Source organism: Puma concolor, chromosome C2, assembly GCF_028749965.1.
Source record: "Puma concolor isolate L17-30 chromosome C2, mPumCon1.1.hap2, whole genome shotgun sequence".
NCBI lineage: Eukaryota > Metazoa > Chordata > Mammalia > Carnivora > Felidae > Puma > Puma concolor.
In genome coordinates this window covers 10,067,822-10,084,070 of record NC_141675.1, presented here as the reverse complement: position 1 = coordinate 10,084,070, position 16,249 = coordinate 10,067,822, and the positions used below count along the sequence as shown (strand labels likewise).

Here is a 16,249-nt window from a genome sequence, read left to right as displayed (position 1 = left end):
GGGTGTTTAACTGAAGGGTGCGCGCGCAGGTGGGCGTGTCTGGGGGCTCCAGAGGAGCTTCTGGTCCGAAGCTCCCATACCTGAGCTGGTCCTTTTTTGCCCCGCCCCGGAGTCAGTCGCCCAATCTGGGAGCTGAGATCACGCCTGTACTCTCTACTTCCTCTCGCCCTCCTTCTGGAGCCGTGAGCGTCCGCGCTTTTTCCGGTGTCGCGGTGCTTCCGTGTTGTCTACACCTGTGAGCAAGCTTTGAGAAATTAAGTCGTTGACGTCTAGTCAACCGACCGATCTGTTTGCCTGTTTTCCTTTTCGCAAGGAGTAGTTAAGACGCTCTCCTCCTGTTAGACTGTCTCATTTCAAAAGCCTTTTAGGTTGAGATGTGCGTTCGTTCCCTCTTTGGCTCCAGCGTCCCCGGAGTAGTTTTCTGTTCGTGGCCATTCTACTTCTTTTGTGAAGGGTCAGTTCAAGACCTTTCCCGTTTTTTTATTCCTTTTCGTCTTATTGAATGCGAGAGTTCTGTGTACAAATGTTTTGTTAAACGAGTGAGACGTATATGTTCTAAGTACAAATCTTTTTTTTCATGTGTAATTGCGAATGTTTTCTCCTCAGCTGGGCCTTTTCGTTGTTGAGACGGTGGTTGTGCGAAGCAGTTTTTAATTTTAGTGAAGGCACTTGATCAATTTCTCGTATGGTTTGTGCTCTTTCTGTGCTAAGAAATCTCTGCTTACCCCAAGCTCCTGAAGATTTTCTCCTGTGTTTTCTTCTAGAAGTTTTATAGTCTTAATTTTTGCGTGTAAGAATACGATCTATTGGAATTTTTCATTGTGGTGCCAGGTAGAGGTTGAGGTTCATTTGACATCCCCCCCCCCATGAAAACAGAGTAGTCCCACCACCTTTGTTGAAAAAACTGCGTTTTATCAATTGAATTACCTTGGTTTTGCGACCACTTATTCTATTTCTGCAGTTAACTTTGTTACACTGTTCCATGTACCTATCTTTATGCCTGGGCCACACTGTTTTGTTTTTGTTTTATTTTCTTAAAACTGTAAAATACACATTGCCTAAAATTGTCATTTAACTCAAGTGTAAAATTTGGAGACATTAAGTACAGTAACATTGTTGTGCAATCATTACCACCAATGTATCCACAGAACATTTTTCATCTTGGAAAACTGAAACTCTATATCCAACTGTATTCTCCCCTCTACCCAGCCTCAGGCAACCACTTTTTTTTTTTTTTAACTTTATTATGGTAAGAACACTTAACATGACATCTACCCTCTTAACAGACTTTTAAATGTACAATGTGGTATTGTTACCAGTAGATAAAATGTACAGCAAGTTTTTAGAATTTATTCATCTTTCATAGGTCAAATTTTGTAACCCTTGATAGCAACTGCTTTCACCCTGTTCCCATCCCCTGGCAACCACTATTTTATTCTTTGAATAAGTTTGACTCTTATTCAAACTGTATGTAGTTACCACATACAGGTGGAATCATGCAATATGTGTCTTTCTGTGATTGACCTGTTTCACTTAGCATAATGTTCTCAAGTTTCAACCCTGTTACCACATATTGCAGGATTTCCTTCTCTTTTTTTTTTTTTTTAAGGCTAAATAATAACTGCATTGTGTGAGTATACCATATTTTCTTTATTCACCAGCAGATGGACACTTGGGTTGCTTCTACCTTTTGGCTATTGTGATAATATGGCTATCGGGAGGAGGGTACAAATATTTCTTTGAGAGCCTATTTTCAATTCCTTTGGGTACATACCCAGAAGTGGGATGGCTAGGTCATAAGCTGATTCTGTTTTTATGAGGAACTGCACTATTTTACACACCCATCAGCAATGCACAAGGTTTCAATTTCTCAGCATCCTCCCCAACACTTGTCATTTTCTGTTGTTGTTTTGTTTTAATAATTGCCATCCTGATGAGTCTGAAGTGGCACACTGTTTTGATTACTGTAGCTTTACAGTAAATTTAAAAATCAGGGTCACGGGGCGCCTGGGTGGTTCCGTCGGTTGAGCGTCTGACTTCAGCTCAGGTCATGATCTCGCGGTTCGTGGGTTCGAGCCCCGTATGGAGCTCCGTGCTGACAGCTCAGAGCCTGGAGCCTGCTTTGGATTCTGTGTCTCCCTCTCTCTCTGCCCCTCCCCCACTCATGCTCTGTCTTTCTCAGCCTCTCAAAAATAAAGAAACGTAAAAAAAAATTTTTTTTTTTTAATCAGGGTCACTCAGGTGGTTTCTAATTTGTTTTTGCACTTGTGCCACCTTGTAAAGTACAGAGACTTTCTGCACCACAGTGGAAGTGCTGTCTCTGTCAGGTTGCCATTTCCACCTCTCTAAAAGTCCAGTATCTCTATCAAAGCAACAGTCTCCTGGGGTTCACATTTGTAACCTGGGCTGAATTGAGAAGTTAGTGGTCCTGGGTCTGATTTTGCTTACAGTGTTACAGCTGACCATTTATAGGTTTGGAAAAAAGTGAAATGTACATTGCCTACTTTGAGATGAAATGGGTTGGTAAAACTGACTTTCATACAAAGACTTGTGGAAGGAAGAAAAGCATTGCCATGGGGAATAATTTGTCATTACTATGCTTTGGGGCAGCTGACTTCAATGTAACTAGACTTTAGGGCTCTGCAATGTAGTAGTGTACTTAATTTGGGGAGTATTTAAAATGCATTAAATCTCCTGGAATTCGTTTTTATCTTGCCACTCCACTAAAGTCTCCTTCCTGCCCTCTCCTCCTCCAGTAAAGTCTCCTGATCAAATGATCTGGGGCAAATCACTTTGATCCTGGAGTTCAGTGACTTCATCTGGAAAATAAGCAGGATGAAATACATTCTAAGTTCCCTCCTTGCTCAAAATTCTTTTATTCTGTCCTGTGAATTAAAATTATATTTCACATGATTTGAGCATAAGGTATGCTATTCAGTCTGTGGTTAAGGCGAAGGAACTCTTGGGAGAAGGCAGGCCTAGGGCCAGCATGCGCCAAAAGGACTGATACCTCCTCCCTCTTCCTCCAGAGTAGAAAATTCATATCCAAGGAGTTTACAAACTCAGGCTTGATTTGGAGAACCTTAGTAGCAGGAATATTCAGGTGTTGATTCTGAGTTTTAAGCCTTTTACAGTGGGATCACACCAGCAGTTGGCACTTTAATGGATAGGACCCTGGCAAAACTAATCAGGAGTGCTGGCCGGGAAATTTAGATGAAACATAATTTTCTAGAAAAGAGAAATTGCCAAAATTGACTCAAAAGAAATAGAAGGCCTAAATAAACTAGCAACCATTGAAAAAATTGAATTAGTAACCCCTAATTTCTTTCCAAACAACTGTGTAGGACATTTTGACATAGCCAGATGGGAAATTTGATAATGGTCTAGATAGTAGGTGAAAACAAGGAAACACACTTAATTTTGTTAGCCATCTAATAATGAATAATGAACATAAGGATAATGACATTTTGGTTATGCAAGAAAATGTCCTTTGTTTTTTAGATATAATGAGTGAAACAAATGTGGCTTAATCTTGATAATTGTATCTAGGTGAGAAGTATATGGGGATTTTTGAGCAAGCTATGTTCTCTACTTTTATATTTCTTTGAAATGACTCATAATAAAACCATTATGACCAAACATAGTCTTCCTTTCTGAAAAACACAGGTTCCACATTGGTTCATAGGCACATTTTACCAGACCCTGAAGGATCAATAATCTTTTCTCAATCACAATATTTTAGAAAATGGAAAAAGAGAGCTACCTAACTTATCTTGTTATACCAATACCAAAGACAGGGCAAGAAAGTTATAGACCAATCTCATTATAAACATAGATTTAAAAATCAAATAAAATATTAGGAAATAGAATGTAGCAGCATTTAAACCCCTAAATGTTCCTGACCTAGTTGGCTTTAACTCTGGAAGGCAAAGATGGTTCAAGATCAGAGAATCTATTCATATAATTGATCATATTAACAGAATAAAGAAAAGGCATATGATTATCCCAGTGTATGGTGTACTGGTTATCTATTGCCTCTAAGTTCCTTCAGTATATCCACTATAATACACAGGGATCCCTACCAAAGTAACTTTTATGTTTTTATAATTTAGGGAAAGGAGAAAAAAGGTGAACAAAAGGGAGAAAAGGAATCCAGTGAGAAGATACATATACAATTCTACCTTATTTGCTTATACCATTTTTTAATTAAAGGATATCCTGTATGTTAAATAGGAAATTGTGCAGAAAAGAATTAATAGGCCCAAGACTGCTATCTTTAGAAAAGCCTGCCTAAAAGGCTGCTCTGTGGGTGGAATCAGGGAACTTGAATGGTAATCAATTTCCTATGCTTATTGAAAACTTCAGTTGAATGATTAGAATGCTTTATTATGCCTGAACTATTTGAGCAAATGATCTGCTGAACACCTGTTTTCCTTCTGTGGATCCAGAAACCGGGTATGTACTAGGCAGAGGATATATACGTATGTGACCAGCCCCCAGTAAGAACTTTTGGCACTCAGTCTCTAATGAACTTCCCTGGTAGACATTTCTCACATGTTGTTATGATTCATCCCTGGAGGAATTAAGCTTATCCTGTGTGCTTCCACTGGGAAAGGGACGTTTGAACCTAGTTTCCTCTGGGTTTCACCCCATGTGCCTTTTCCCTTTGCTGATTTGCTTTGTATTCTTTTGCTATAAAAAGTTATAGGTATGAGTATATATGCTGAGTCCTGTGAGTCCTCCTAGCCAATCATCAGACCTGGAGGTAACCTTAGGACCTAAACATAGCAAAAGAAGTATTACCAGAATTTGATAACAATATCTATATTGAAATTTTTTAAATACATTTCTTGAAATCCTAGATTTATTCTTTTATGGAAAACAAGTAGACTTCCATTTTACAGAAAAATGGGCATTTTGAGAGAATAACATTCTCATGATATTAGTCAAGAGCAGATGGGCTTTCCCACGGGAGTCAGGGGACATGGCTGTGGCAGATCCCAGCATATATTCTTATAGCCTGGAAATCTGAGGGGAAGGCACTTTTCCTGCCAGCACCAGTGAGAAAAATCCCAGCGAGAGATCTGTTGAATTGATGAGGTTCATATGTCCATCAGTCTTGATGGTCACAGTAGTGGGCAGATACCGTGACTGATCAGCTTGGGTGGCGCCAATTACCAGGAGAAGCACAGGGGTATGGCAGCACAGAAATGGCCACTGAGGCAATGGCTGCAAACTAAGAAGTCACCTTAATTGTGGATACTACACATCTGTTGGCCTTTTAGGCAAGTGGCTTTTTTGCCACTAACTTGCTTTATTTTTTTATTTTTTTAGTGTTTTTATTTATTTTTGAAGGAGAGAGAGAGACAGAGCATGAGCAGGGGAGGAGCAGAGAGAGAGGGAGACACAGAATTTGAAGCAGGCTCCAGGCTCTGAGCTGTCAGCACAGAGCCCGACGCGGGGCTCGAACTCACAAACTGTGAGATTATGACCTGAACTGAAGCCGGACACTCAACCGACTGAGCCACCCAGGCGCCCCATCACTAACTTGCTTTAAAGCGTGGTTGTATTTTCACACATGTCTAATGCTTCGTCCCCTTCAGCAGGGAGCTTGGCTCCCATCAAATGCATATGAAAAACTCACGACAACAAGCACTTCTTGTCAGGTAGGTTCCTCACTTTATGTTGATCAACTTGTTCTGTGATTGCAAACTCTAAATTGGTCCTAATGATGCTTTTTCTAGACACTAATGTTTGCAAGTAGACAGGGTTTGGGTAAAAAATTATCTGCTCTGGTGCTAATGGAAGCTATATTTGCTAAGCCAGTCCATCTGGGTCTACCTACCAAGGGTAAGGCATTAAACAACTGGTATCTTGGTTATTTCCTTCAGAAGAAGACTCTGAGATGATGGTTTGAGTACAAGTTGAGTGCAAGAAGTGGCCCTAGGAAACTCCATTCAGAGGATGGAGAAGTGAAACAAAGAAGATAGGCAGTAAAGCGTGTGCTACTAATAAATCGGCTACCATAGTGGGTGATTAGAGCCTAATCCTATGAGGAACTCTGGCAACTAGTACACAAGAAACATCTTGGAATTATCCCTACGGAGGGGTGAGGAAGCTGGGATGTTAATACTCCATCTACTGAGAGTCCTGACTTGAGAAGCTGTTGCCAGCATGGTAATCTCCAGGTTCTTCTGGTCTACGATGCCTGGGCAAGGCAGACGTCTAGTTTTAGAAAAAAGTCCTCAGGAATAAAGATACAGATATGGACTGTTGGGAGTTGGTTGCAGCACAATTAAAAGAGTAAATAAAGTTCAAGAAATGAGCGTGGGATGCTGGTAGCTTCTGCTACAACGGGCAGTTTTTTGTTTGCAGACAAAAGGGTGCTCAGGAATGGAAAAGCATAGACTTTTTCTGTAAGAAGCACTTGCTAGTTTCCACTTGGAATCCCTGCAGCTTCAATATATGGACAATTTCTCAGCATCCTCAGTGCTGCATAGTGCCCTGGTCCGTGCCTGGGTGTAGGCCTCTTTTATCTTGTCAGGCTTATTGGGAGCTCCCTGAAAGCACGACCCAGTGCCCTGTCTCCTCTAGTTTCCTCACTGGAGAACCCAGCACAGGCCTGGCCAAACGAGAACTCACGTTCTAATTGAACTGATGACCACATAGGTGAATACTGCTCTATACATGGACTCAAGAGAGAGAGAGAAAAGAAAAGCCAGTTGGAATGAAAAGTCTTTGCATAGCTCTTGCTTCTGCCTGCACTGCTGGGTCCCTTGATGGTCATGTGTCAGATTCCTTGTTGTTCATATCTCAGCTGCAACGTCACCTCCCTGGGTCATTCCTGACTCCATTACTTAAAGAGGCCACCCAGACACTCTTTAGCACATTACCTTGTTGTAATTCTCTGCACAGCACTTATTGCCATGTGAAGCTTTCCTTGATGGTTTATATTTTGTTGCTTGTCTCCCCCAGAAATACAGGTTATTTATACCGTGTTGCCTTCTTTATATAAGAATGAAGTTTCCATGAGAGCAATGACATTGTCTGGCTTACTCACTGTAGTACCTTCAGCACACACTAGTGGATCAGTAAGTATTTTTTTTATGAATGAATTTATCACAAACAGAAATGAAAACAAACAACTTCCCTTTGGGCCCTAGACTCTTATTAAAAAGATTTACAATAGGACACCTGGGTGGCTCAGTTGGTTAAGTCTCTGACATTGGCTCAGGTCATGATCTCACAGTTTGTGAGTTCAAGCCCTGCGTCGGGCTCTGTGCTGACAGCTCAGAGCCTGAAGCCTGCTTCCGTTTCTGTGTCTCCTCTCTCTCTGCCCCTGCCCTGCTAGTGCTCTCTCTCTCTCTCAAAAATAAATAAACATTAAAAAAATTTTTTAAAAGATGAAAAGATTTAGGAAGGAAAGAAATGTCCCAGTGACTGAATGGAATGTCTAGATTCCGGAAGAATCTGTGGGATTTTCATTTGGAAAAGAGGTAACAGATAACTTCTTAAAATCGCTTTTATTAAAATAAAATCAAAACAATATATGTGTGAGGTAGAGTAACAACAAAAATGAAGATACTATGTGTCCAGCTTAAGAAATATAGTCAGGATCACCTTTAGTAATGGATGTTTATTACAGAGGCTCAAGAGTATATGAGATAGCACTGAACATCATTTCCTCCCTAGCCATATTGTTACTTATGGTCCCCAAAAGTCAGACTGCAATGTCAAAAAGCCTCATGAGGAAGTGGGATAAAATAGCTTAACATTTTGTGGAATAAACCTGACTTCAAATTATCTGCTCTCTTGTTTTAGCTGCCATATCCTCATCTCGGGAGAAGGTGATAATGACATCAGTCGCCACAGTTGCAAATCCTGGGAAGCAGGCTTGGAAACCCAAGAGAAAGGCCCAGGCCCTATGTAGGCTTTTGGGAGATCAGCTTGACCCCGAGAGCTGGAAAAGGGCTGACAGGCAGAGTGGAGGCTTAATCTTGAAGCAGGAGATCCTCTGAGAAAAGCAGTTAATACAGTCTGGTCAGGTTTGGTCTTTACCTTTTTAAATCACCTTTCACAACTATATTGAGTTCTGGGTTCCCTAAGAGGGATGGTAGGTGCTTCCCTCTGAAGCAGACTGGTAGAGATGGGCTGGGGCGTGTACCATAACAGCTAAGTGGCCTGTGCCAACTTCTCCAATGTGTCTCTCCAGAAAAGGGCCCTCTGGAGAGTCTGGCAATTTTCTGGCAATTCGGGTAAACTGTGGCTTAAACAGACTTGGCTGTTTCCAGAGGCCTCTGATTTGCCCTGATTCAGTTGTCTACATGCGGACTGACATATCCTTCCAAGAGACGAAAAGAGGGGAACACAGCAGGTCACCAACTCCTTCCCTCTAAGGGGGAACTGGACTTTGTCTTTCCGGCTATTCCCCCTACTGCACAGGAAGCTACCCTAAACTGCCATAGGCCACACCGGCGTGCTCAGAACCCATACACTGGAACCTCCAATGCTCTGTCACAGACCCTTGCCTCCCGTGCCAGTAGTGGACAGTTCCTACAAGGTCAGACTCACATTGTGCTAGCAGAAGCCCATCGGAGGGGCTGCCATGCAGCTTTTTACTTTCTTCCTCCTCTGACATCTAGGGCCCACTTGGCCACAAAGGCTGCTTGTTAGTACAGAGGAGCTAACTCCCCTGGAGGCAACCCCAGCCAGGGTCTCTCAGGCAGACACTTCTGAGACGTTTGTATGCTTTTAGGTCCATCCTTCTGACCCCTGCCCCAGAATTGAGCCTTTATTGCCTATAGCGGTGACTTTGATAACACACTTGTTTAGCGGCTTTTCCTTCTTCTCTGTCTCATCGTCCTCATGGCCTTATTCCTGTTTCCTGAGATCACCTCCCAAATAAACTATCTGCACCCAAGGCCTTGTCTCAGGCTCTGTTTTAGGGGAGGTCCAAACTGAAACATCAGCTGGCATTTTTATTCCAGCTCGAGCCAAGCCCTATGTGAACAGGTCAAGCTGCCTAGTAAAGGGGGCAACTGCCATCCAACTCCAGCTGATGGTTGCCATGTGGACCCGCAGGCCCAGCACTGCTAGAAATTCAGGCTTATTGGGAGACCCTCTTTAAATGTTAGCACCTAATTCAAAACTAAAAACATTGCATTGTGCCCACCATATCTGCTAAACAGATCAGGCCCATGAGCAGACCACATCGCATAGAGTATGGGCACCAACCCCATGAACAGTGGGGGAAGGAGTCGTTCATTAATGGACTAGAACTCTAAGGATGGAAGAATGGGGGAATGAGGAAACAAAGAACTGGCTTCTTCCCAGATTAGAGAAGGGCCAGAAAGGGCCAGCGCCCTTAGATAACACATCAGAGCTAACACACATTGAGTGTTTACTATGTGCCCAGCTCTCAACCACATTACCTCAATCTTACAACCTCAGGAGGCAGATACTACTTTCATTATCATCGTATTATAGGTGAGGAAGCAGCGGTCAGAGGTTATGATAGAGTTGGGACTCAAAATGAGGCCTCTCTGGGTGACAACCCTTAACTCCTACAAAAGGAGCCAGGCACTGGAGGTTTTAATTTTGGGTTCACTTAGGAAAATCTCCTCGTTTCATTTTACAGAGAAGTCTCAAAGAGGGAAAGGTCTTTATTGGACAAAGCTAATAAAGGCAGGAGGGATGATAAAATAGAAAATCACCGGTATGCAATCCCTAACGAAATAATAGATCAAAGCTAGGGAGATCATAATTTAAGTCAAAGACTATTGGGCACTTGATGGATAAATCAGGTCGTTCCTGATATAATGCAGAAGCAAGTACCTCTTACCTCCTATGTTGTATACTTGCCAAAAATACTAGAATCTGAGTCTAAATGAGCCTCTAGATCTACCAGTTTACAGGAAAAGTGGGCAATACTGGGACATATTTAATCACATCATAGGGATGCAACTAGGCAGATCCAGAACATGATTAATTTTAGGGCATATCACCTAGTTTTGCCAACAAATGGCAATGAAGACAAGAAGGGGAACTGCTAAGTATTTTTACAGTGATTTAAGGGATGTCAACATCCCTTATGTTATGAAACTTGTTTGGACCCAGAGTTAGACAAGTCAACAAAAAGACATTTTGTGATAATTGATGGAGTTCAGGACATGCTACTCCAAAACGTGACACCTTGGTGTACTGAATATTTTAAGCTGAAGGAATCTGAAAAATGAGATGCTGGAAGGATTTTCTGACCTCCCAAGAAGCAAGGTCATGAGACCCCATGTGAGAAGTGCCCTCCTTATACCCAGAAGGAGCATCTTTATCTTTTAAAAAGGAGGGACACTGAGATTTTGAATGAAAAGGCCATGCTAAGTTCCCCTAATTTACTACGCTGCACTCATACCCTACTGTTCCACCCACATTTTTCCACAACTTTCTACTTTTCATCAAATCTAATATAAAAATGTTCAGGTTTAACTGGTTTTTTGGGTCTTCGTTTCCTTATGAAGCCCTCCCATGTCACATCAAACTTAACTTATATGCTTTTCTTTTGTTAACCTGTCTTTTATTATAGAGGCCCAGCCAAGAACCTTAAAAAGATAGGTGGGAAAAGATATTTTTAAAAAGTATTTTAAAAGATATTAGATGATATTAAATAATTAAGAATTACTATTGATTTGGTTAGCAATGATAACGGTGTTGTCACATATATACATATTTTTAAGACATGTATTCATTGTTGAGGGGTGGGGAGGGATAGAGACAGGGAGACACAGGATCCCATGCAGGCTCCAGACTCTGAGCTGTCAGCACAGAGTACGATGCAGGGCTCGAACTCACAAACCGTGAGTTCATGACCTGAGCCAAAGTCAGACGCTTAACTGACTGAGCCACAGAGGTGTCCCGTTGTTACATATATTTTTAAGTCTTCACAGTTTTTCCAGAAGACCAAATGGAACACTTATTATATGAAAACCTCTATACCTCAATAGGAGTCTTTCATGGAAAGGCGAGCTTTATTTCAAAGCAACCTGAAAAAAATCGTCAGGTCCACAACTACAAACTGGTAGGAGGGAGCACACAGTTACACATCCATTCGGCAGGGCCTCAGTTAGGAGTCTTGCCAATTCCTGTTGATTGCCCAACATCTATTCAGTTTCCTCTTCAGGTTGAAACTGAAAAGGTTGAATTGGAGATGCCCATGATATCTTTGTTATCGAAACATCCAAACAGGAAAGAGGACATCTGGAGTAAACTTAATCTGCTTAATTATTAAAATAAGTATTTACGCTGCGAATACAGTTAACTTAGTAGCTTTCTTCACCTTTTCACATTTTTAAAAGAGTCACAGAGGTTTCATTCATGTTTCAAGCAGTTGAGTTGGTAAAGATCCTATCTCTACTTCATAGGAAATGGGTTACCCTCAATTACTCCTTATGAGAGCCAGCTGAAAGATTATTCCATTGGTTTTGAAGGGCTGGTGGGGTTGGCATCTGCGATGGTAGCCAAATAAATGAGATTTCTGTGTAACACATGCTGGTACCTATGGGTAAAAAACGGGCAAAAATCAGAGGCTTGTTTTTACTGAACACTAACAAAACACTGGAAAGGAATTTACCCACCCTAGTGGAATGGCTCATCTATTGTTTAGATGATTTAGTATCATCAACCTCCTTATTTAACACCAAGGAAAATATATCCAGCTTCTTACCTCTTTGCACTTATACTTCCATGGCTACCTCTCTGGGCCAAACCACTCCCCTTCTTGCCTAGGCTATTGTATCGGGCCAGTCTCATAACTGGTCTCCCTGCTCTACCTTTGACTCCTAAGTAGCAACCTAAGGGATCATTGTACACTATAAGTGAAGACTTGCAATACCTCTGATTAAAACCCTCCGAAAGCTCCCATCTCATTCTGAGTAAAGCTGAGCTCTTCCAGCCCTTCTGATGGCCTGCAAGGCTATAAGATTGGGGCCTCCAGTTACGTCTCTGATCTCAGCTCCTACCACTTTCCCTTTGCCACTGAGTTCTGGCTGCAGTGTCCTCCTTGCTGTGATTTGAAGATAACCAGCGTGTCCTAGCCTAGGAGGCTTTTCCACCTGATGCTGACTCTGCCTCACAAATCTATATAGCTGGCTCCCTCACCTCTGGTGTCTGCTCAAATGTCGCATCAGATATACCCTGTGTAAAATGGCATCCCTTCTCCCTCACTTACCCTGGTTTATTCTTATTCAAAGCAATTACTACTATGTGCCTAATTGTATGATTTCCTCCTTCCAGCTTCTGGAGTCTAGAATGTAAACTCTGTAAGAGCAGACAAGGTACCTGATTTGGTAAAAAGCAAAGCTGGTTTTGGTACTGATTCCCCAGTAGCTGAAACAGTGTCTGGTACTCAGTAGTACTTATAGAATGTCTGTTGAACAAACTTAAAGGGACAAAGCACTTCAAAGGTATCAATGTGAGCTTACTATAGTAGTGATTCTCAATCAGGTGACAGAGTTCTCTACCTAGGAAGGCAAATCAGACTAGGAGGGCAGGAAGCATGGCCTATGCAATGTGAAAAAGCCCACCAGGAAATTTTGATAACTTTCTTATGCATAGGTTGAGAATCGCTACACCAAATGGAATGTTTTGCAACTTCTATATAGAAAAATGAGAGTTTACTATAAACTGTAAAAAAGCAATTTGTCAGATGCCAGAATCAAATGCAAAGACTTACACAAAGATACCTCTACTATTCCATTGAGCTATTCAGTGAGGGATTGTGGGTGATTTTTTTAGGGGGTGGGAAAAGCATGGCTTTCTTAAACATGTCTTCAGTAAGAATGAAATAATATAATAATAAACGGAGCATAATTCCTGGACTACATTTAGAAAGACTATTTTCTCTCATTTTGGTATATAACTAGAAAACACATTCAATTACTGTGCTGAATGTGCCTTTGGCTTAACTTGTAAGTCTTTTATGGTCCTTGTGTGCATTACAGACTGCGAGTTAGAAAATGAAAGGGAACTAACTTAACAGTCAAATGGTCTGACCCCCTCAGAAAAAGGATGAGCTGAGGATCCATGATGAGCAAGGGGCCACAGCGCTCATCTCCCGAGACTAGTTTTCCACGTGATCTACTCCCCACCCCTGTTGTCATCAACTGACATGTCTACCTGAAGGAAGTTTGCAGTGAGCATAATTCAAATTCAGAGAGGGTGCCACATCTGACTCCAGGCTCACAATGTGCTGTCTGTGTGGTTTGGAGCAGGTAAGTAACCTCTGAGCCTCATCGGGGATCAGTCACCCAAGACTCCCAGTTCAGGTCAGCTTGCTGTATCACCACACTGGTTTATCCTCTCAAAAGTTGGGAGGAGGGGCGGGTACTTACTGGACGCACTCATTCGCCCGGCCTTTGTTCTGATACTCCACGATACAGCGGATGAGCTGGTCATTCTCCTCCAGGAGCTGAAAGACCAGAGAAAGGGTCAGCGCAGTGCGTCATCGGGACGGCCAGGCACACTGCCCCCTAGTCTCTTCAATGCGGGGCTGTACTGCCCCAGTGTTCTTGCCGACTTCGTTCCGGTCTCACGCCACACCGCTGCAAGCCAAGCCCCTACGCAAACCCACCACAAGCCTCAACTGGGATGCTGCTCACTCTAGGAAGCTTCCCGAACCCGAACCCTTTCAAGATCTCAACCAAGGAACTTCTCTCCGCCCTCGTTAGCGCTCACCCGCTGGATCGTCTCCTGATTAACTTCCGCCTTGCCTTTCAGCCAGTCCGGTACGAAGGCCACCGACATCCCGAGAAGCCAGGTTGGAACCCGGTCTCAGGCCCTGAGGACCCCCGTGCATCTAAACCGGAGCCAACAGGCAGCCCCAGGCGCACTACTACTGAAGCAGGGACCCATGTTAGGTGGGGCCTACACTCTCGACGTTGATTGGGTCCTCCCGGTGACTGGAACAGACGGAACGTCCTTTGTGATTGGGCGCGCAAGAGCGACGGTCAGAGCGTCAGCCTCGGTCCCGCCCCCTGGGGCTCAGCGCTGTAGGCGCTCGATTGCATTTGCGCAGTCTGGAGAGCTAGCCTCGGGGGCGGGGCCGGGCGTCAGCTCCTCGCCTTTTAGGCACTGGGTAGTCTATCTGCAGGAGCACCTTGCGTTGGGTCACACGGGTATTGTGGCTGGAACCCAGATATCTGGCTCCAAGTCCACTCCTCCCCATTTCGACATCACTCTGGTGCCTCCAGATACGCGTCTGGAACGTGAACCCTGGCCATTGCCTCCTGCCAAGCCAAACCCTGCAGGTAGTAGGAAAACACTGCTGTTAGCTTTATTCTTTGCTGAGGAAGAAACTTGTATCTACACCTATTTTTCCTTTGGGTAGTAATAAAGCTCACTAGGTTTACGGCCCTAAAAAGAACTGTTATTTTCTCCATTTTACAGATGAGAAAATAGGTTAAGTAACCTGCCCAAGATCCCACAGCCACTAAGGGCAGAGCCAATATCTGTACACGGGTAGTATGGCTTTAGAGCCCTCGTTCTTAACTTACTACTCCATACTGCCTATGCACCATACTGCAGAGGTGGCTTGCTGCAAGATAAAAGAAGGAAGCTGGTCCTACCCTCCTGGGCCACATAGTTACTGCTGGCAACCGCTGACACTCTGAAGTGGTTGAGTCTTCTCTCTTGTTCAACCCATCCATTACGGACATGGGAACAAGGCTGGATTTCCCTGCAGCACAGGGTGAACAGCAGCCACATCATTTAGGAGGAAGATCTTCGAAGCCTTTACTCAAAAGGGATCTGTGGGGGGGGGGCAATTCTGCCTCATAGAGCTTCATTTCCCTGAGTAGTGGCCCTGATCCAGAGCAGGCTCATCTACTTTGCTGGGCTCTCCCTCCACAATTCCCTTAGTCAACCCTGTGAGGAGGCAGCTTTCATTCCATTTCACAGAGGAGTAAAACCCAGTGAGAAAAGTGGGGCAACATACCTGAGCTGGACCAGGACTTCAGGGCTTCCTGGTTCCCAAGCCTGTACTATTAACCCCAGCAAGGCTCTCTCCCTGGGAAAAGTCCCCAAAGGCTCCACAGAAAACAGACAGATGTCTCAATATGAAGAGGAAGTGGAGGTTACCCAGGTGACTGGTACCCAGAGTCTGGACTTTCTCCTAGGAACCATGGAAGCTATAGACAGTTTTAGGCAAAAAAGAAGTGAAGTCAGAGATGCATTTTAGAGTTTTCCTTAAAAAACAAGCAAACAAACAACTACAGAGAAGGCTACTTGCTGCAGGTGTGCAGGCCAGAAACGGTGGAGGAGTGAAAAAAAATGTGTGCATTTGAAAGACATTCGGAATAGACTTGCCAGGTCTTAGTGAATTAATGGAGGAGGGAGGGAGAAGGAGTAATTAGGGATGACTTCTGGTGTCTTGGTTTGAGCAACTGAGAGACTGGTGATGCCATTTTTGGAGACAGGGGACAGTGAAGGAGAAGTTGGAGTGGAAGTGAGAGAGTGATCAATTCAGCCGTGGACACGTGCATGCAAGGTGATGTCAGACGGAGATGTAGAAGTCTATGGCTGGCTATTTGGGTCTGGAACTCAGGGTCAAGGGCTGGGCTGGCGATATAAGCTTTGAGGGGCATCACCTGTGGAAATGGAACCATGCAGTGGATAAGACTGCCCAAGGAGAGTGACTTGGTTTCTCTCATGGCCAAGGAAAAGAGGCTACAGAGGAGCATGGGGGAGGGGTGGGGAGACTAGAGATATAAGAGGAAATCAGGTGGGGGGGGTCATATAAAAATAAGAGTGACTGAGGAAGCAAGACAGGACAGCAATGACAAATGCTGTTGAAAGGTCAAGCAAGGTAAAGACTAGAACTTTAATGTCTTTAATGAAGGAGGTTTCAGTGATGTGGTGAGGCAGAAGTGAGAATTTCCAGGGACTATGAAATATAGGAAAGATGAAGCAAATGGAGTCTTTAGAGCAGGCCACTGTTTCCAAGAAACCTGGCAATAAAGGGGAAAAAGGAAAGAAGGTGGTAGAGGGGCAGAAGGTGGTGGGAACTGAGGGCTATTACTTTAATGGCTGCTCTTTCCTCGGTGAAGGGGGCACCTGGGAGGCTAGGGGGATCTTGAAGAGTGGTAGATATGGGGAGCATGCAGGAGATTTTGAGGTTGGTGTTGGGGAGAGCTGGAGACAGAGCCAACCCAGCAAACATGGGACTGCCGGGCAGTGTTGGGGACCTGGTGGAGGCTGGCGA

General features: G+C 43.6%; 1 protein-coding gene and 1 long non-coding RNA gene across 2 annotated transcripts; one reads left to right on the top strand and one right to left on the bottom strand.

The window, feature by feature from the left end:
- Positions 1-9: 9 nt before the first annotated feature.
- LOC147577083 (uncharacterized) lies at positions 10-15,724 on the top strand. Its single transcript, XR_015255992.1, has 5 exons — positions 10-454; positions 5,604-5,666; positions 5,892-7,091; positions 7,822-14,297; positions 15,429-15,724. It is a non-coding gene; the product is annotated as an uncharacterized LOC147577083 (long non-coding RNA).
- On the bottom strand, positions 7,505-13,862 carry SS18L2 (SS18 like 2). The gene is made up of 3 exons (XM_025913220.2): positions 13,726-13,862; positions 13,383-13,459; positions 7,505-11,548 (listed from the first exon to the last, which is right to left on the bottom strand). Exons 1-3 carry the CDS (start codon positions 13,792-13,794, stop codon positions 11,461-11,463), a joined length of 234 nt encoding a protein of 77 aa, XP_025769005.1. The 5' UTR covers positions 13,795-13,862; the 3' UTR covers positions 7,505-11,460.
- Positions 15,725-16,249: the final 525 nt, after the last annotated feature.

Excerpts from the sequence above, each read along its gene's own strand:
- SS18L2 (XM_025913220.2), bottom strand. The coding sequence starts at position 13,794 with ATGTCGGTGGCCTTCGTACCGGACTGGCTGAAAGGCAAGGCGGAAGTT. Across the intron at positions 13,460-13,725 it reads ATCAGGAGACGATCCAGCGG|CTCCTGGAGGAGAATGACCA; the intron begins GTGAGCGCTAAC and ends CTGGTCTTTCAG. Across the intron at positions 11,549-13,382 it reads CGGGCGAATGAGTGCGTCCA|GTACCAGCATGTGTTACACA; the intron begins GTAAGTACCCGC and ends TTTTACCCATAG.